This window comes from Zootoca vivipara, chromosome 3 (genome assembly GCF_963506605.1).
Source record: "Zootoca vivipara chromosome 3, rZooViv1.1, whole genome shotgun sequence".
Taxonomy (NCBI): domain Eukaryota; kingdom Metazoa; phylum Chordata; class Lepidosauria; order Squamata; family Lacertidae; genus Zootoca; species Zootoca vivipara.
Window position 1 is genome coordinate 33,033,070 of NC_083278.1, and position 22,291 is coordinate 33,055,360.

Genomic DNA, 22,291 nt, shown 5'->3' on the forward strand with positions numbered 1-22,291 from the left:
GGAGTTTAGCTGAGTGAAATTAATAGCTCTTTCTTCCTCTCCCTCTCTTTCATAAGCAAAGCTGCTTTCAGAGAGTGCTCTGACATTTGTTTCATTATTAGTGCACAGGAAAGAAAAGGCATTTTCGGAAGTAGGTGAATCACTTCTCGCTTGTCAACATGCTATTAAAGATCTTTGCACAGAGCAACCACTGGCTTTAAAGGCCACTGGTAATAGTAAAGTATATGGAATGTCCGTAAGTGCAGCCATGGCGAAGATTGATAAGCCATTTCTGCAATCTAAATGTAAGGCTCCTTTCCAACTTTGTTTCACTACTAATATTCTGAATTATTGCTCTGATCAAGTGGAGACTCCTGTCAGTAGAAGCGGGAAATGTCATTTTTTTGCCACCACAGCCATTCCCACAGCCCACAGCACCACCTCCAGAGAGTCTCCAATCCTTCAGAACATATTTTCTGAAAGGCATTGGAGACTTCAGGGGTAATCAGGTAAAAATTGCCTCCTCCCCTTCCCCTTGCGGGATCCTCTGCTAGATTAGAGCCTATATTTCTGCCAACATCCTTGAGGGTTTATTGTCACACTAGTTGAGGATGAGACATGTCTATCAAGTGCATTCTGCTGACTGTTGCAACAAGCGCTCTGTCAAAATGTGCCCTCCAATTTCTTATAAGTTTTCTTCTCCTGTGAAGGGAAGCTTCTGTTTTTCATCCTCATTCATAGGATAGGGCACTTTAGAATTTCCTAAAATGCTTGCCCTATCACTGCAAGGTCACTGACTGTGCTGAGATGTCAATGTGCATCTGTTTCTGCTTTGCAGTACAAATGCGTCCAGGAGAGACTTCATTAAAAGACGAATGTAAGAGTGCAGGTGTTCAGTTACAAGGCTGACTGAGAGCGAGCGCATATGCAAATAGCTACACTGGTTACTGTGTCATAGTTATTAGTCTTCTCATAACCATAACCTGGGCATAGTTTTAGCTGGCCTTTTCATATGCACCCTCAGTACCTGACAGCAGCCTTCTATGCTCCCAATATCAACACATTAATGTGTTCTCGGTTGCTGCGGCTATTGCCCATCTGTTGCAATATTAAGAAAAAAGATGGGAACAGACATTCCTTCTTTTGTACAAGTTGCAACAAAATTAGCTTTAAAAGATGGGAACAGCTGGAAGTCATTCATTTTCTTTGTGTGTGTGTGTGTGCTCATTTGTAAAAACAGGTGGTTACAAAGTATGCTAAAATATCCCATATGTTTTGCTTACTGTAACTTTTCTCTTTCTCTCTTTTATTGAAAGTGTATTTCTGTGGCATCCATGATGCTCGAGTGCCCTTGTAGTGTTTACCACCCTCCAGCTGCTAGATGGCAAGGAAATCTGGACATGATCCTTGAAGGCCAAACTGGACATTTATTGAAATAAATAAGCATTGTGCTGAAGAAAGAGGGGTTTTTATATATATTAGTAACCTATGTGTTTTGGTCAGGATAGGCCTTACTTAGGTGATTTTCTGTGGGTCCATATGAATTTTGCCTATGGTGCTTTCATATTTTTTTCCTTGCCAAAACATGTTAGGCATTAAAAGAATATGCAATGCTCTTTCTTCAGTATCTTGAGACTGGTTCTCCTTTTTGCCATTTCCAGTGGATGCTTCCCATTTGTGTGTGCAAGGGATTATGATTGTGAGACACTAGTCTGTGAGGTGCAGATAATTTTGCACATGAAATCACAAAGATTGACCTCCTCAAGCAATTATAGCTTCCAGGAACTGGCTCGAGGCAACCAAAGTAGTAAGTTCTGATTCTAGGTTTGTTTGCTTTTAAAATATATCAAACGGAAAACAAACGGAGATGACCTGTTTACAGGAGCACCTCTCAAAGATCATTTGCCTTGTCTTTCCTGTAGAGCAAAATGTGGGTTTATAGTTCACCCAAGTGCTCTTTAAAAACAGGTCCCTGCTTTTATGCTTATAATTTTATGTTGCCTGTTATTCATTATGAGAGTGTCTTTATTTTCTGTGTCAGTTTTACTGTAGCTTGCTTACAATATTTGTATTCTTTACAGAATCCCTATAATTCTTCACATTTGTTTTGTCAACTTTCCGTAAGTCACCTCTGCATTCCATTTTCTTGTCACCCTGTATTTCTCTCCACCCCCTCTTTCATATTTATTATACGCCAGTTCTCAAAAGAACACAATAACTATATGCCTTTCTACAAATGGGCCGATAGTGTAAACAAATTTTCAGAGGAAGCTTTATATAGGCAGGCTTCTATCTGCCTTTTTGTTTTGATGAGCCTGTCATATTCCTGTCCCTGTCCATATTCAATCCATCATTTTCTGTAAAGGAGACCTTGCTTACACAAATGCAGAGTGAGTGCTGCTGCTAAGTAGCAATAAATTCAGACTGCAGTCTATGCCACCTGCCATTTATCTGGTTTATCTTCATGCACTGCATGCCCTGGCCTTACACTACCGTAAGAATTTTGTGATAAAGTTCTACAGGATGAAAAAGAGGCCAGTGTAAATGCGGCCTTGCCTCTTCTTTCCCTAATTATGGAAAGATTGTACTCATGCCACTCCATGGCTCTCTTGCCTAGACTTGACATGGTGGAGGTTAATGCATTAATTGAGCGTTTAGGAAATCTTGGCTTCCCTTGAACATCTGAATCAGCTCAGAAAGGCTATATCCAGCTGGATCCTGCCCTGTCCACTCCATGTCACTTGCTTGCTTGGACATTTCCACATCACGCAACACAGGAGCAAATAGGGCTGTCAACCAATGGATTATTTAGTTTATTAATTCCCTGCTTTTAACAAAACTAATGAAATGCGTATGAACTGTGCAAAAACTGCAGATTGGGCACTTTTGAGATTGACCTACTGATTAATCACCCAGTACAGCTCAATCCTATGCATATCTACTCTGAAGTTGCATTGAGTACGATGGTGCTTCCTCCCGGGTAAGTTTTTATAGGAGCAAATTAATGTTGTGGTCCTTGTAAATAACCACTGTGTCCAGCAATGGCTTCCTATCTCTGGCCCTTGCAAATTAGCAAGGCAACACCTGCACCAGAGTCTCCCTTTGAAACAGGGGAAAATTCATGACCAGGTGGGCCCTTTGTTCACACTCATACCTGCAGTAGTATGAAACGTTTTAGCCAGCATACCAACTCAATGAATAATCTCAAGCATCCTCTGCCCCTGCAAATATGCATTCACTTTTGAGTACATGGTGAGAATCCTGTAGATTAAGTTGCTCGAAAGGGGCCCAACATCCAATGGAAATGCCAAACCTGATGGGACAAGCTTGTTTACCAATGCTGGCTTGACATGTGCTGGAGCCCTATAGACTATCAAGCTTCATTCATTGAGGTCATGTTGACCACTACTGGCAAATCCAAAGCCTTCCCCCGAGCTTCATGGCTGAAGAAGTGCTGTAGCTGCTGCTCTGTTATGAGATCCAGGTAATGCCCGTACAAATGCATGCACCAGGAAGGCTTTGGATGACAAAAGTACATTTCCTACAGGTGCCATTGGAAAGGGCTGCAGTTCAGTGGTAGAGAATCTGCTTTGCATGCAGAAGGTCCCATGTTCAATTCCTGGCGTCACCCGGTAGGGCTGAGAGAGCCCCCTCTTCCCGAGGCTCTGGAGAGCAGCTGCCAGTTAGTATGTCTACTGAGCTGGCCAATGGTCTGGCTTGGGAGAAGGCAGTATCATGTGTTCCTCCTGTTCATGAGTGAAACTACAAAACATTGCAGAAACTACAGCAAGTCAGGAAAGCAGAAGTGTGAGCCAATTGCACTTTCCTTGATAATGCACAAAATGGAGCTTGCCAATCAAACCCATATGCTTAGTCAGCTTCTCTGTAACATCTGAACTGGTTGCTAGAGATAAATTCTGTCCTCAATACCAGCAGCCACATGAACAGGACTGCTATTATTGTTTTTTTTGGGGGGGGGGGTTACTGTCACCACCCTCAAAACCAAGCTATAAATATGCAGCTCATCCTGCAAGCACAACATCTGTTTCAAACAAAACAACCCTTTCAGCATTTTTAACGTGCCTTGGTGAGAAAAGGAAAGGGATAGAGATAATAGAAAGATGGTAAAGTAGAGCAAAAGGAGAAAAAGATTCCAGAAGCATGAGTCTTTTTGATTATTCAAAGCACAAAATGATGAATGTGTCTGACCTTATTAAGTTTATTAAATCCTTTCCCACCTCTTTGTAAAAGAAAATAGTTTTTACACTTGACTACATCTGATTCACATCCATTCACAAGCTAAGGCACCAGACTGGAAAGACATCAGCTAATACTCCATTACTTTGTTTTTCTGTTTTTCTAAACAGATTCAGGAAAAGGGGCTGTGGTTTACAATTTTACCTCAGCCAGCATAATTGGAAATATTTTGACTAGAGTGAAGACTGGTTCAGGCTCAGAGTTGTTTTTATTAAGTGTACAGACTTGTACCATCACACACAATTATGAATTTCTTAGGCACAAGAGATCCAGCCAAAGTGAGACTGTATAAAGGCTGCAGTCTTTTGCCTATTTAATTGTACGTCCAGAATACCCCATCATAAGGCACATAGCAAAGTTCCCTGAAGCCTGATGCCACCACTCTAACAATTTCATTAGAAATACACTCTTTGAGCTCTTTTTCAGCAAAGCAATACAACAATCTTCCACTTCAAATCAGACTTCCCACTGGAAAGTGAGCCCCTTATAAGCAAGGATGTCTCTCTGCCAGTGCTGCCAAGTCATGCTTGAGCGTAGAATGAACTGCAACCTGAGCCTTCAGGAAGGCATTTATTTACTCATGTGAAACAAGCCATGAAATGGGACAAAAGTAGTCACTTGAGTGGTATTAACTCACTGTCCACCCCCAAAAGTTTAGCAGCAGTTGTGCTAACACAGGGTTTCTACAGACAGTAGTGACAGCACCATCTTAGGCTGCCTTCACAAGGTAGTTTATTCTACTTTTCCCTAACTGTTAAGTTCCATAATCTAAGCATTCACGTAATATAGAAGCCATTTCTCGAACTATAGTGCAAGTTTAGTGCTTACTTCTGTGTTATTTGCTTCCAGAATACAGTAAACCTGTGAAAACAATATGGAAATGAGTGCTAAACTTGCAGTCTATTCCACTGGAAATGGCTATTACATTGTGTGGAAGTTCAAATATAATGTGGAAATTAACAGTTCGGGGGATGTCATGAAAATGGAGTAAATTGTCATGTGAATGCAGCCTTACTTTGCACCCTTCCCTCGGCTCCCTTGCCTTTGGATTGCCCCTTATCTTCTCTACACCCTGTGTCTTCAGTTCAATCCTCAGTCCGTCCTGTGTGAAGTTGTAACATTAGCCAAATAGACAACTGCCCCATCCCTCACAGAAGTTAGACTACAAACTGATTTCTTCCCTGGGCAACTAGGCATTCTGAGCCACCACACTGGATCAGCCAATCAGTGTTTTCCAGTACCATAAACACAATACTATGTTGATTTGCAATTGACTGGCCTTGTGTTCAGAAAACCAAAGGGAAGAGTGGCTCGATGCAATACGTAATTAACTTACGAGATTCACTGCCACAGGTGTGTGTGTGTTTATTTATGAAATGTATTTATATACCACCATCTCATAAAATATAAGGACAGAGTACAGCAATATAAAAAAACACAAACAGCCATTAAAAGCAGTACTGAACCATAATTAAAATGATGGACAACTCAAGAAAAATGTAAGCAATTCTATATTCTATATGGCTATGGTCATTCTCTCTCTTTACATAAATCAGCATTTCTGAAGAAGGATGTTGAAACAAAGAATGTGCAGAAAGCCACTATAAAAAAGAGAAATGCAGAATGAAGAGAGAATAAGCATTATTTGCCACTTTCGCAGTTCTGCAAAAAGCGGAGCTGTTACCGGTAGATTGGTGATCTCACCTCATAATGAGGAAGGTAACGTCAGTCGTGTGCAAATCATCTGTGAACTAAGATGAGTTTCGGTAATTTGCTGCCAGCATGGCATGTTGCTTTGGGGATTGAGGAGGCAGAAAGGGAATAATTCCTTATCACAATAATCTATAAATTGACTCAGCACAGTCACTGTGATCAATCAGAAACATGCTTTTCATTTACACTTCACAGGCATTAGTGCCGGCCCTATAAAAATGTTAATGTAAACTTTTGCCATTTTAATCACTTTTCTATCACGATGCTATAATCAATTCCTAAAAAATCAGCCAGAGTGCTCTTGCAATAAGGTTCTGCAATCGTGATCTCTTCCCTCCCCCCTTTCCTCCCAACACACAAAACTGGCATTCAAAACAACCTCGAATTGAGGAAAAACACTGATTGTGAGGAAGAAAGCTTTTATTTGCACACAAATGTCTTGGCAATCAAAGAGGTAGGAGGTACGGAAAAATAAATCACTGTACGGCAAAATTAGTTTGATGTGAAATTTCAGCTTGTTGCAATTCTGGTAATATATATTCTGGTAATATATATTCTGCTACTATTACATCAAGCTGTAATTTACTTCCTTTTTCATTTCCTTCATCTTGCCACTACAGTGTAAGTATAAATGGGAATGCAAGCACAAAATTATGTTTATGTTCCTTTTTCTGAGACTACCAGCTTTTTAAAAAGGTCCCTGTAGTAATCTACAACATTTAGAACTGGGGTAATTATTTATATTTACAACTTGCTCTATACTTGAAGGATCAAAGCGGATAAGATCATTTCCAAGGAAAAAAAATATAAATATGGAAATATGCAGCTAAATTACCTGATATTCGCAACTGTCAATATACAGACATCATAATGGTCAGGTATCCAATTCCCTTATTTTAAAAGAAATTGTGAAGTGAATGTAACGACTGGGGCAACCTTATCCTATGTAGATCCAGGTAATCGTCTAATCTGTACATGTCTTGTAGTAGTAAAATGCCCTATTCCTTTTTCTGCCAACACTTCCCCGTCCCCACCCCCATTGCATATCATAGTCAGATCTACCATGTATGAATTCTAGCATAAGAAAATGGGCAATAATTGTATGTAGGGGTTATTTGAAAAGTCTGAAACTAGGACGTGATCACATCAAGCAAATTATCCCAATGTGGTGACTCTGAAGTTATTATGAGCCAAGAGCAAACTCTTTTTAAAGATCAGGCTTGGCTTATAATAGGTTTGGTCATCTGTGATCCAAACCTCACATTGCCCCTTTCCTTACCTCTAAGTAAAATTCTGTAGGCCTGGATCCAAAGGCTGGAAAATGTTCCCCACCTCTGCCACTAGAACCCATGAGGCAGACTGCTTGCAGAATCCCAAGGGTTGGCAGCTCTGTAGGCGCTCCACCTCTGCCACCACTGGAGAATAATCAGTGGTGGTGGCAGCAACTTCTGGAGAGTTCTCACAAGATTTCACCGCTGTCACCACTTCTGATCCCAGCACCACGGAGCTGATCCCAGCAAGCAGAGCTTTGGCAGGGAGGAGGAGCAAGGGTGGCACCTTTCCGTTTCACCTCAGGTGCTGAAATGGGATGGACCGCTCATTACTAGACCACGGAGGGATAAGAACTGCTATAGATCTATTAAAGGTTTGCATATAGATCTGTTAAAGGAACTGCTATTAAAGGTTTGCATGAACTCTTGTACAAGGATTTGCGATACAGTGCTGGTAATTATTTTCATTCCACTCACAGTTCTTTGGATCTAGCCAGCAAGGTCTACCGTCTACTCTGGCGATTCAATAACTGTATACAGCAGAGCAGAAATATTTCTCAATGTCAGAATACATGACTACTGTACTTTGCAGCTGATCAGTTTAAAGCATTCTTTGTCACAAGGTGACATTTAGCCATCGATTCGTTTGCACATAAGCATTGGGTTGCATTGATTTAAATTTTAATGCTGGAGCTCCAGCCACCATCTTTCTCGGTGGTAAAGGGGTGTCCTCACACACAGCTGTGCATGGCAATATGGTAGGCAGCGTGGCCATGCATACATCGTCAGCCAAGCATACGTAGACTGCTCCTGCCTGCTCCTTCTTTCCGTCATTGCACTTGCCCACCCTCCCTTTTCCCATACTGTGACTAAGGTGCTGCTTTGAGGGCAAATAGGAACAGTTGGCCAGCTGGCTATCTAGTCATTCAGGCTGGGCTTTTCACCTACTTCTTACCATATTAGGTGACACAGCAGTTGTTAAATAGCTTAATTGGTTTAATTGGTCACTTGGGCATGAAGGTGTGGAAATGGAAACAGTAGGTCAGCTTGGTGACCTCTTAGGCACCTTTGGGGGGTGATGGGCATGTCCTGGGGCCTGAAGGCCACGGTTTCAGGGCCTGAAAGCAGGATACGATCTGCCTTTGGGTCCAATATACCTCATCCACCTAGGGTTCTGGGAGCCTGGGTGGTGGTGATGTGGGACAGCCTCCCTCCTCACCTTCAGAGTGATCATGGGGCTTGGGGGCAGGTAGAGTGGCCTGGAAATCAGCCCTGAGTGCTCACTGGAGGGACAGATCGTGAAGCTGAGGCTCCAATACTTTGGCCACCTCATGAGAAGAGAAGACTCCCTGGAAAAGACCCTGATGTTGGGAAAGATTGAGGGCACTAGGAGAAGGGGACGGTTGGTTGGACAGTGTTCTTGAAGCTACGAACATGAGTTTGACCAAACTGCGGGAAGCAGTGCAAGACAGGAGTGCCTGGCGTACTATGGTCCATGGGGTCACGAAGAGTCGGACACAATTAAATGACTAAACAACAACAACAACAGAGTGGTCTTTATTTGTCCAGTCATGGGCTGGCCACCATACAGCTGTTAACACTTGCCTTATATTTATTAGTTCCCACACCAACACTTCTCGTTAGTATGTTTTAATGTCTTAATACAGTGGTACCTTGGGTTACAAACACCTCGGGTTATAAAGACTTCGGGTTACAGACTTCACTAACCCGGAAGTAGTACCTCGGGTTAAGAACTTTACCTCAGGATGAGAACAGAAATCGCCTGCTGGCGGCGCAGCAGTAGCGGGAGGCCCCATTAGCTAAAGTGGTACCTTAGGTTAAGAATGGTTTCAGGTTAAGAACGGACCTCTGGAATGAATTAAGTACGTAGCCAGAGGTACCACTGTATAAAAAGTAGCTTTGTTAAATTTTAAATGCAAGATGTCACAAATGGGGGCAATTCTCTGACTCTCAAACCACTAGAGATACGCTTTAATCAGCTGGGTAAAGTATTGGATTGGCAGTCTGTAAATCGGTTATTGAATCCTACTGAAGCCTGAGGCAAATCACAAACAGTAGATCAATTTTCCTTAGTTTGAAGGAGCCCAGATGAGCAATTCAGCCGTATATCCTTGCTGCACCTCATCAGAAATTAACATGAAGCTTGAGCAGAACACTTAATGTGTTGACAAAATGTACAGTTTATGCCACAAAAAGTTTTGTTTAAGGTCAAAAAGAAAGGGGGGGGGAAACCACATAAAGTTGTTTTGAGTCTAGCAGTGTGCTGAAATCCCCTTACCAATTTGAGGAAATTATTTTTTTCTTGCTTCCCCGCCACAACCTCTTTTCCAAGGGGTGGGGGATGTAAAAAAATATTCATCTGTTTCCACCCCCCCTCTTTTTATTAACTTAATAAATACTTGGGTTGTATTTAAAATGAACCATCTTTATGCTGATCTCCTGTGCTAAGCAGCTAGGGATGGGTTACCTTACCATTATGGTAAGGTCATTCCCTGTTCCCTTTTCTGTATCAGGGTAGGCCTAAGTCCATCCATTGCATCTCCATTCCTTTAAAATCCACGCAGAAATACAAATGTATTTAAAATGAACCATCTTTATGCTGATCTCCTGTGCTAAGCAGCTAGGGATGGGTTACCTTACCATTATGGTAAGGTCATTCCCTGTTCCCTTTTCTGTATCAGGGTAGGTCTAAGTCCATCCATTGCATCTCCATTCCTTTAAAATCCACGCAGAAATACAAATGTATTTAAAATGAACCATCTTTATGCTGATCTCCTGTGCTAAGCAGCTAGGGATGGGTTACCTTACCATTATGGTAAGGTCATTCCCTGTTCCCTTTTCTGTATCAGGGTAGGTCTAAGTCCATCCATGGCATCTCCATTCCTTTAAAATCCACGCAGAAATACAAATGTAGAACAACAAACAAACAAAAACTCCAAGGCTCCAATGCCCAGTTCCCACTTCCTCCCATTTATAATGCTCCAGAATAAGTCATCCAGCTGCTCAAAGACTGAAGAAGAAGATTGGGTGAGGTTTCTGCACACTTTGAATAGAATAAAGCAAGGCCCCCTAGGAATGGTTGCCCCGTAACAGATACAGCATTGGCATCCTCAGACCATTTTGCAATCATCAGGACTGCGTATTTCAAAGCAGCCTTAAACAGACTGATGATCTGATCCGAGTCATGCTCCACCTATACTGGGTCAGGAAACATGAAGAGCAACAAAATGGCTAACCTGTAATGGCTAATGGCTAAACATGTAACTTGTAACTTCTTGTGTAAACCTGTTACTTACCTGCAGCATATTTATTGCAGTGGCATCTGTAAGTATTTGAAGAAACCCTGTGGCAACTGCCACTGTAGCAACTATGTGGCTGGCACTCACCAATGATTTCTGAACAGTTCTTTCCTTGTGAAAACAAAGAGGGAAAATAGAAAGATGAATAGAAGAATCGCCTTCCCAAAAAAGATGCTTTGTCTAGAGTATAATTAGTAATCCTTCAACTAAACAGTATCCAAAGCAGCATGGTTTCTGAGCCCTCTATGGTTGTTTCCACACCATTCTTCCCAGATGTAAATTACTGTATTTTTCGCTCCATAAAGCACACTTTTTCCCTCCCAAAAAGGAAGGGGGAAAGTCTGTGCGTCCCTCCCTCCCTCCCTCCCTCCCTCCCTCCCTCCCTCTTCCAACTTGAATAAAATATTGGGGGAGGCAGGTAAGCCCCACCTCACATACCGTATCAGCCTTTCTCAACCTGTGGGTCCCCAAGTGTTGTTGAACGACAACTCCCATCACCCCTAGCTAGCAAGGCCAGAGCTCAGGGATGATGGGAGTTGTAGTCCAACAACATCTGGGGAGCCACAGGTTGAGAACCACTGCAATTGATCTCAAGACAAAGTGCATGCACACTATATGAATGACAATGCCCATCAACATGGGGGGACGACGACTTCCTCAAAAATTTAATGGGGGGGGGCAAAGCACCTAGGCCTCTAGGAGTTGGCTGCTATGCCTAGGACGATTCAAGTAAGCAAAATATTTTTTCCTCCTCTAAAAACTAGGTGCGTCCTATGGTCAGGTGCGCCTTATGACGTGAAAAATGCAGTAAGTCTATCCTGATCATCACTGCTTAATGACATGTTTATGCCATCTCCCAAATCAAATCTTGAGATGGTGTAGAATGATATTACAATACATATCAAAGTATTAAAATACAGAAAGAATGGAAACACCAAGGCACAGTTAACATCATAAAGTCCTGAGATCAAGCACCAGCAAAGGCCCGGGAGAACAAATTGCCTAAACATCATTAATGTGGGTGCTTGCCTAAACTCATGGGGAAGATGATTCCATTGTGTGGGTGCCTCAGCATAAAAGTCCTTTCCTCCAGTGGCCGCTAACCATACTTCCATTAGCTGTGACATTACCAGGAGGGCCTCAACAGTTGATCGCAATGGTTGTGCGGGTTGTGTAAGGAGAAAGGTGTTTATTCAGGTATCCTGATCTCAAGTTGTTGGCACACCATACCAATTATGCACCTCTAAAAGGACCAGGCTTCATCATTGTACATAGCCTGCCCCAACCATCTTGCATTAGAGGTAGGTGCTATCAGAACATTGTGGGACTGGCCATGGAAAAGAAGTTGCAGCCATGCCACTGCTCCAGAAAAGATACAAATAATCAAATCCAAATAAACCTGAAGAAAGGTTTTGTAGTGAAACACCACATATAAAATCAAACTTTCTGTTACCATATGCTTGGAAGTGATCAATAGGAAATGGTTTCCACTACCGTTATGCCATGTTCGTGAACAACTCATAGGTACTTCCAAAGACTACTTTTGGAAACAGAAAGCGGGTAGATTCTGGAAGTCAGTTCTTAGATTTTTATAGAAAACAGTTCAAGCCTAAACATGTCTACTCAGACTCAAGCGTCACTAAATTCAATAGGAAAATCCCAAGTCAGCATGCTTGTTAGGAGTAGCTAACATGGTGCCTTTCATATGTTGTTGGACTCTAACTCTTATCAGCCCCAGACAGCATGACCAAGGGTCCAACAATATTCAGGGGGCCATAAGTTCCTCATCCCTGTTTACAAGATGCTTATAAGGTAAATGCTCTAAATTTAGCAGGAAACAACCTTCAAATATTTAAATATAAGGCACCTTCTAATATTTATTTTTCAGCATGATTTAACAGCTGACTGGAAATGCAGACAGTTTTAGGATGAATTCTGCTTAAACATGCTGCTTACTGGAAATTACCAATCATAAATTGCTTGTGCTTTTACAGCATATGGGACTAAATACCGCATAATTATGCTTGTCATTTGAATTGTTGCTATACTGTTATTCACACTGGAGCAATTATTGCTTTTTTTGGGGGGGGGGGTGAAAATAAAACTACATTGTTCTCTTGCTCACACCTGTGAGCTACAACCCAAAATCAAATGTTTTAATCTCACTGCCGTCTTTTCTTCACATGAAGGTTGTTCAGTTTTGCCTATAATGCTACCACAGTCTGTTAAATAGCTCTCATTGTGCCTGACTCAGCTGGTTCCTAAAATTTCCAGTACTGCTCTTACTGAAGTGATTGAGAATCCTTTTTTGGGCTTTTAAATGAAGCTGGGTCAAGCTCAATTTTTAGACTGAGTTCATTTGGAACAGGCACTGAAAGAATCCATACTGTGCCTGCCTTCATGTTTTCAATTCATTCTAAAAGAAATCCTGTGTCACTTTTCTGAGGAGATTGCATTTGGTTCTAATTATACTACAGTTATTTATAAAGGATGCCTTATTATCCTCAAGATAGCAACTAAAATTCTTACCACCTTTGAGAGTTTGATAGTGACAGGAGAAATGATCTCAGGTTCTTTTTGTTGGTGCTGCTGTTAATAATCTTCATGCAAATTTCAGGACACTTTCACATGTTACCATGAAGATATCTTACTCATTTTTACAATTTAGAATGGTCCAGAAGTAAAGACCAAACCATGGTCGGAGCCTTGTGCTCATGAATGGGCTCATAAATGGTCAAAGCATGGTCTGGCATTGTACATGAATAAGTCCGTTGTGTCTACATTCCTCTTATTTTGTTTATTTTTGCTAAAAGTAGCCACTCACCCCCCTGGTGAATCACATTTCTATTGTTCATTAATCCATTGCTATACTGTAGTATATTTTAATATGCAACATTCTTTTTGTTTATTTCCAAAATAACTATGCTTCTCACCTAGTTTGATTTTATGTGCATTATAAATGATAGATAGATAGATAGGTAGGTAGGTAGGTAGGTAGGTAGGTAGGTAGGTAGGTAGGTAGGTAGATGAAGCATTGATTGCAAAGTGGATTGGAAACATACCATGAAGGAAGGGGTTCTTAACCCTTTGTGCCCACTCGAGTCCTGGTCAGAATCCCCCCACCCTCATGGTTCTTGTTCACAATGAAAGGAAGTCTCTCTTTGTTATCTATGGGAGCTTTTTTCCATTCTAAATAGCCAGGGAGGGGACCATGACAAGAACAAAAAGTTGGAGCCCTCTTCCCCTGCACCAGGGCCCCAATTTATGTGAGCTATTTAAAAAGAAAGGAAAAATGATTTCATGCAAGACCAAGTCACATGACAAATATCATGTCTAGTTAAGTCCTGAAACACATTAGTTCTTACCTGCAAACAATGGGGGGCATATACATTCGTAGGACTCTGTGTCAAGTTCTCCTTTCTCTCCCTTTCTAATGCAGGAGGCATTGTTGTAGCAGGGCTTACTGGAGCACACATCAAATTCTTGGCAGAATTGTCCCGAATACAGCTGGTTACAGTGGCAATTGTAAGCTTCCTCCCAGATGTGACTTAGACACCTGCCCCGTCCAGAGCAAAAGGGTGCACTTCGAGACTGCTGGCAAAGATGTGGTTTCACTGTCACATTCAGCCTCAGCCCTAAATTACATAAAAGTGGTCCTCGGTTTGGGACTTCAGTGAAATAATGTGTTCCGACTCCAAGCCATTGCGGGTCGATCTGATGCATCCCACTTAACCTGCAACCAAAAACCATCTGCAGCTGAGGGATATCAGTTTGTTGAGGACACCTGATGAATTCCTCCAAGGAAACATTTGCCAAGTTCATGCCATGCGACTGAAAAGAGGGCTCAGAGGAAACAAATAGTGCATCTCCCAACTGAAGCTGTAGAGGACAAAGCTGAGGATGACTCAAAGCTGAATGTTCTACAACATTCACATCAATATGCCAGCAATCTGTGTAGAAATTGGAACAGATGTTTTGGGTCAGGGACCACTTCACTATATGTACTGTTGGCTGCAGTTTCCATTCTGAAGTTGAAGACCTTTTGCAGACAGTCTGCCCATCAACAATGCAACCTTGAAAGACATAAACCATCACAACAATGATTGACTTTAGTTTCATTGTTCGTTAGGAGAAAAGATGGGCAGACTTCATTACAACTGTGCTTCTTGAAGACAGGATTGATCCTTTCAAATGCTGCACGGTTAGAGGCCTTTCATATATGTTCCACTATCATCTGTGAAATGATAAAAGATATGCATTCATGAACAATGTGATATTTTTGGATAAAATATTGGCACAGAGGCCACAGTGCTAAGATCAAACACCATCAACAACAAAGCAGAGAAGAGTATGCCCAGTTGTTCAGACTCCCTTCCACCTGCACAGCTATTATAAGCATCAGCAAGAAAACTTGGACAGCAACAGAAACATCCAGTGGCAACCAAGCTAAAGCAGTCTCAAAAGCTCACCTGAAATGCCATGCTTCCATTTCCCTGTAGAAGACAGGAAGAACTGCAATGAGAGTGCCTTCAACTGTGCTCTCGACTTGCCTCTATTGAAGATGACACATGGAACAAGGCATCCCCCAGTAATTACAGTTTGAATGGATGCAGTCCACTCTGGCCCCAAATAGTTTAGGGCATTGAAAGGTTAACACCTCAATTTTCAATTGGAGAGACAGCATAACATTTGTGTCTTTCAATTTTCAGCGGCACCCTGTGCGAGGCCAAATTTTGGCACCCCCACCTCTCACCTTCCGTTCTACTCAATTCACTACATAATAGCAATGCCCTGCAGCACCTTCCTAGGTTCAGTGCCCAGTGCGGCAGAACCGGTCACTTTGCCCTAAACCCACCTCTGCATGTGATCATTAATGCAGGCTCCTACAAGCAACCTAGTTAATGAATTCTGTACCAACTGATGGTTCAAGTGGCAACTTCAAAGGCAATCCCACACAGAGCATGTAAACGTGATCTAAGGCTGGGTGTAACCAAGATGGCTCCCAGTACGTTTCCGAGCACAATTCAAAGTGTTGGTGTTGACCTTTAAAGCCCTAAACGGCCTCGGTCCGATATACCTGAAGGAGCGTCTCCACCCCCATCGTTCTGCCTGGACACTGAGGTCCAGCTCCGAGGGCCTTCTGGCGGTTCCGTCGCTACGAGAAGCCAAGTTACAGGGAACCAGGCAGAGGGCCTTCTCGGTAGTGGCACCCACCCTGTGGAATGCCCTCCCATTAGAGGTCAAAGAGAACAACAATTACCAGACCTTTAGAAGGCATCTCAAGGCAGCCCTGTTTAGGGAAGCTTTTAATGTCTGATGGATTTCTGTATTTTAGTGTTTTGTTGGAAGCCGCCCAGAGTGGCTGGGGGAACCCGGCCAGATGGGCGGGGTATAAATAATAAATTATTATTATTATTATTATTATTATTATTATTATTATTATGTGTGCAAGTTGTGGTAAGACCTGCCTTCTAAATGAAAAAAATAGTAAGGCAGTTTTCTAGTCTCAGAATGTCAAGATCTTCTCTGTATCTAGATAGGAAGAAATGATGGTAAGATATCAAATGTGTTTCAGTGAAACCAGACACCAAATCTGCTGGCCCCAGAGATAAACATACCCACCTAGTATGTTTTCAAAACTAGCCGAAACCAACCAACCAACCACAATGCATCTTCCTTTTGATGGATGGGCTAACCAATTTACTTCTTGTCTAGATTATGTTCATGTGTCTATGCATTTTTTTATTTTAAAGCTGCACAAAATGCTAAATATGAATTTAAGTACATTTTGAAAACATTTCCGTTCTCTTAATATACTTATTTCTAATTGCATATACTGTTAACATAGGCATTTCTAGATGTATCTTTTTTCAAAAGATACTTTTTTTGGTGGCCAGTCAAGAACTGGATCAGAACATTTGGAAGAGGCAAGTACTGGTGGTGCTTAATAAAATTGCAATCCACACATAAATCTGCGAGGTGTGAATCAGTCAGTTCATATCACAATCTGCAAACACTTACGGTAATTCCTCAAGCATCTCCTGTGTTTCCAAGCTTCCTTCTGCTTTACTGCCTTTGTAAAGGCTATTGAGAACAGCATGTTTGGAAACACACTGTTAGCCGACACAGATGGATACTGATTATGACAAAGGACAACTGTATTCAAGAAAGCATCATGGCCTGGATCTCTTCAAACAGGGAGTTTCTTGGTAGGAAATCATATTTATGATCAGAGGAAAGAACAGATGAATAATTGCTGTTTACTGTCCCCCGAGACTTAGTCACTTGTGACAACCTATTCAGCGAAGAATTCTCGAGTCTATATTTAATTGTAAACACACTTGGAAGAACCATATATGCACGCTGTTCAAATTATGTGGGCATTAAAAAATACACAGGGATCTGCAACGTAAATGGGAAACCCAGGAAAAAGAGGCTATTTACATTAATTGCTTATCACACACTATCCTGAGATGCCTACATGGGACCCAGAAACGTCCATGTGCAGTTCTTATAACCAACTGCTGGGTCTGCTGCACTTCTGGCACTGTGGTGACTGCTTCTGAGCAATTTCTATGATAATATATTTCCCTCTGTGGTCCAAATGTTATCACTTGTTTTGCTGATTTCATTATTCCATTCAGAAATAAGTTATATTATTAAACAATACTTAGCAATGCACATTAGATTTGCCTTCTGCTGCTTCTGTTGCCTTTGCTTTCAAGATGGAACATCTAAGAATTCCAAGACAGCGCTTGCCGTACTCAATGCAAATACACTGTGATTTTGGAATAAGATATCGCTCCTTTCATATGCCTAAGAAAAAGGATCTGCCTCTTCTTTTCCCCACCTATCACCTACATTACATGAGTACAAAGAACAGCTTTTCACTGTAAGTTTGAATTTGGGGCACTAGACATCAGGCAGCCACATTTTTTTTGTATTTCAAGACAGGAACTGTAACAGAATAATATAGTAACTTCCTTTCAGTGAATATTTCACTTATTTTGTCTGGGGAAAAGGCTGGGTTGATCATGAGCCAAAGAACTCTTTGAAAACACTGATTCCCGCTATGTAGAAGCTGGATGTGATGCAAATTTAAGCATGGTGACTTGCAAACATGAACATAATATGCAAATCATGGGTCACATCGCTTTGAAATCTGGATGTGGCAACTGTATGTAGTTTTACCTGAAAGATATACCCACCACAGAGAATCCAGCCAAATTCCCATGTTCCTATCAGGCAGCTGACCTAAAATCTGCTATAGCTTATATCAGTCTGGTAGGTCGGTAGCAAGTCAACATGACAAGCTAGAAGTTCTTATTTAATGACAAGCTAGAAGTTCTTATTTAAGCCTCTGGTGCTAAATAGAATTCATTTAATGTGACTCTTAGTCAGGGCCGTCTTAAGCCTATCCAGCACCATGGTTCAAATATCCCTACGGCGCTTTGTCCCCTCCCCCCCCCCGGTTTCCCAGAGTTGCTGCCCTGGTTGTGTGAATAGGATAGAGCTAATAACAGTAGAAGCAATAATAAAATCCAAACTTTGATTGCACTTTAAAAAAGACACTGGGGTTTTCCTTGAAGGTAGGGGAAGCACTCGCTGTTTTGGGGGAACTGCCAACGCCTCTCCCCACCCCCTTTCTTCACAGAGCAGCTCAGGGGGAGGCGGCACTTTCTCATGCATGCAACTCCCGCCCCTTCAGAGGGGGCTCAGGTGAGCGCGACCTGCGACTTTCTCCCCGAGGAGGCTTGTGGCCGAGGGTGAAAAGGAAAGGCTGGAGGAGGTAGGCTGCGGCTGGAGGGCAGCACCTCTGGCGGGGAAGAGGCGGAGGCTCTGGGCGCGGTGCTGCTTCGGTGCGGTGGACGAGGGCAGCGAGCCGATGCCAGGAGGTGCAGTGTCCAGCCTCCACCTCTTCCCAGGTGCCCTCCAGAACTTGGCGCAAACTTGGAGCCCTGGTTCCCCGCGCCACTTGCCTCTATGGGCAAGACGCCCCTGCTCTTAGTCTTGTATTATTTGGGAAAACTTGTTTTAATGATGGGCTACTCTTGTTTTTATATAAAAAATTTTTGGGTTTGTTTCTTATAATACTTTGTTATATCTCCCCCTCCCTCACCTGCAGGTTTGGGTAGCAAGCACATTGCATTTATAGGATGCTTAATCACAAAAATCCAAAAGGTATGCATTATATATCCCACTTAAGGGTGTTACAGTGGTACCTCGGTTTATGAACACAAATGGTTCCGGAAGTCTGTTCATAAACTGAAGCGTTCATAAACTGAAGCAAACTTTCCCATTGAAAGTAATGGAAAGTGGATTAATCTGTTCCAGACAGTCCGCGGAATACTTAAACTGAAGCGTTCATAAACTGAAGCGAACTTTCCCATTGAAAGTAATGGAAAGTGAATTAATCCGTTCCAGATGGGTCCGCGGAGTACTCAACCTGAAGCGTACTTAACCCGAAGCATGGGTGTAATTGGTTCCGGAAGTCTGTTCATAAACTGAAGCAAACTTTCCCATTGAAAGTAATGGAAAGTGAATTAATCCGTTCCAGATGGGTCCGCGGAGTACTCAACCTGAAGCGTACTTAACCCGAAGCATGGGTGTAATTAGTTCCGGAAGTCTGTTCATAAACTGAAGCAAACTTTCCCATTGAAAGTAATGGAAAGTGAATTAATCCGTTCCAGATGGGTCCGCAGCATTCGTAAACCGAAAGTTCGTAAACCGAGGTGTTCATAAACCGAGGTTCCACTGTATACCTCAGGCTTAGAAATGCTTACATATTTCTGCCTGAACGTGAATAAATGCACAAAACTGCTTTAAATGAGGTTATCTATAGAAGCTACAAGAGTCCATTCAATACTCTACTGGTTCATGGAGGGCGGGGGGCTGTATTACATAGTTGTACAAGAACCAGATTTTTTTGCTTGGCACTGACTGCAGATTCATATATGATAGACATGTAAAGAGCCAACCAAATATTCACCTTGTATCTGTGACATGTTTGTGTTTTGTAAAAAAATAAAAATAAAATAAACCAATCCTATCTTCTTCTGAGTTGTTCTCTGGTCACTCTGCTTCTCTCTGCATTTCAGATTCCAAGCTTCTCCATATAAAGTTCTGTGTTTCATTTACTATACTGAAGCAAATAAAGAATCTAAAACTATCTATAACTTTGCCTCCTTTTTGGCCAAACTGGGTTGAATTTACAGCCCAAGAAGTCCCTCCAGAGGGAACTAACCTCATCAGATTGCTGACAAATAGGTCCAAGGGCCTTTTATTTTCATGGGGAAAGTCAAAGCGATTCATTTCCCCCCATAATGAGGGAAAGGAGTGGGGGGTTGCCTTCTGTTCGTTAAATAACGAAGAAGGCCTTTAGTTAGATACTGGCTACCCCCACCTACTGATTTGCAGGGAACAGTAGGACTCCCTCCTCCCCTCTCTTTAAATAGATGTATGTTGTGATTTTCAACTAAAATTCTCAAAGTGACAAATGGCATTTATGCAACACAACAAACGCACCAATAACCACATTCTCACAAAACAAAACATCCAACCCTAGTGGAGCAAGAGCCAGAATTTGATGTATGCTACTTGATCATGATACAGTGGAACCTCGGTATATGAACACCTCGGTTTATGAATTTTCGGTTTACGAACGCCACGGACCCATCTGGAACGGATTAATTCACTTTCCATTACTTTCAATGGGAAAGTTCGCTTCAGTTTATGAACGCTTCAGTTTATGAACAGACTTCCGGAACCAATTACACCCATGCTTCGGGTTAAGTACGCTTCAGGTTGAGTACTCCGTGGACCTGTCTGGAACGGATTAATCCACTTTCCATTACTTTCAATGGGAAAGTTTGCTTCAGTTTATGAATGCTTCAGTTTATGAACAGACTTCCAGAACCAATTGTGTTCATAAACCGAGGTACCACTGTATACTATTGAGGCCTTTCCATACCAGGGGAGATAATTTGCTTTCGAAACCAGTCAGACCAGAACATGGATCATTAAATGCAACATATATTTAATTAATTATTCAAACAATTGGAATATATATATACACCGTATTTCAGAGTTTCAATACTTTATCCAAATGCGGCCAAATGTGTCCCCAGCTGATTTCCTAACTTCTTTTATTCTATACTGATATATATATCTCATCCTATATTCCTTCATTTGTCCTTTTTCTGACACTTTCCACCAGTCGCTGCCTCTGCCCAGAAATCAGTTTTCCCCATTGTCATTTCAGTTTCCCCCACTGTCAATCATTCTTCCTTGAGATCTTCTGTGACAACCCCTTTCAATTCTTTAGACTTGTTGGATGGAGATGGAGGAATTGTTTCTGGAATGAATTAAGGACTTGGCTTCACTTCCTTACCTCCCTTACTTTATGTCACTAGCAAAGGGAGCAGAAGATGCTACTGGATCATGGTTTCTATGGCCCCATTACTTAAGATATTTAAAATCTTTTGGTGTATGAATTTATAATGTCAATGCCCCCATGAAATGACCAGGATCAGTATGAATATACATCAATTTCAGTGGTGAATTATATTCTTTAAGGGAAATAGTATGAATGTCTACTCAGAGGTAAGTCCCATCTGTCTCTTGTTCATTGCTATGACAACCCTAAGGCAGGCCTTGAATCAAATTGAAATATTTCCTAAATTTGAAGATATCACTTCACATAATCTAATTTTGCATTGCACCTCTGTGTAGGAACACTAGGTGTATATACTAAAATATTTTTGTACAGGTTTTTTATTCATGGACTGGTTTTGTTTAACACATTTCATCAGCTGCCTTGCATCATATACAGCAATATGCAGAATCCTCTATGGAGTTTAAATATGAGCTTAAGACAGTCACAATTACTTCTTTTTGAATGAATGATCTTTTATATTCTTCCATCTCACAGTACCAATACAGCTATTTTTCCATCTGTGAAATCCAATATTAAGCACAACATTTTTGCTTGTTAGGATATTTGATCTTGATTTAAAACACCAGAGCCTTAATAATTATCTGTGCCTAACTGAACTGAGCTAGCACTATTTCAAAATCATTCACCTAAAATCATTACCCTTCTCTGCTGCTTGTCCCGCCTCGCCATAGGTTGGAATTAATTTATGCAAAGTCACTGCAACTCTCCAGTTCAATAAGGTATTTCTTTGTAGTACACCTGAAAAAGGGATGTGGGTGGCGCTGTGGTCTAAACCACTGAGCCTCTGGAGCTTGTCGAGAATAAGGTTGGCAGTTCGAATCCATGCGACGGAGTGAGCTCTTGTTGCTCTGTCGCAGCTTCTGCCAACCTGACAGTTTGAAAGCATGCCAGTGTAAGTAGATAAATAGGTACTGCTGTGGTGGGAAGGTAAACGGCGTTTCCTTGCGCTCTGGCTTCCGTCACGGTGTTCCGTTGTGCCAGAAGTGGTTTAGTCATGCTGGCCACATGAGCCGGAAAAGCTGCCTGCAGACAAACACCAGCTCCCTCAGCTTGAAAGCAGAGATGAACACTGCACCCTGTAGTTGAATTCGACTGGACTTAACCATCCAAGGGTTCTTTACCTTTACCTTTACCTGACAAAATGTAAAAATCCAAACATTTCCCCTACAATGCCTAAGTGGGATGAGGACTTATTACCTAATGGATGCTGTTATTTTACCCTGTTTGTAAATTATGTGGTAGGCATCTCCTACATGATGTTCTCACAAAAACATAAGTTCAAGCAGAACATCAAT

The 22,291-nt window shown here is 41.8% G+C and overlaps 1 protein-coding gene across 1 annotated transcript in view; it reads right to left on the bottom strand.

Annotated features, from left to right (window-relative positions):
* LOC118082767 (protein eyes shut homolog) overlaps positions 1–22,291 on the bottom strand; it is a 167,415-nt gene that overhangs the window by 76,216 nt on the left and 68,908 nt on the right. The window contains exons 2-3 of the mRNA XM_035110599.2: positions 13,906–14,774; positions 10,538–10,651 (exon numbers count right to left, since the gene is read on the bottom strand). Coding sequence (XP_034966490.2) covers positions 10,538–10,651; positions 13,906–14,659 — 868 coding nt within the window. The 5' untranslated portion in view covers positions 14,660–14,774. The remainder of the gene's footprint in view (positions 1–10,537; positions 10,652–13,905; positions 14,775–22,291) is intronic.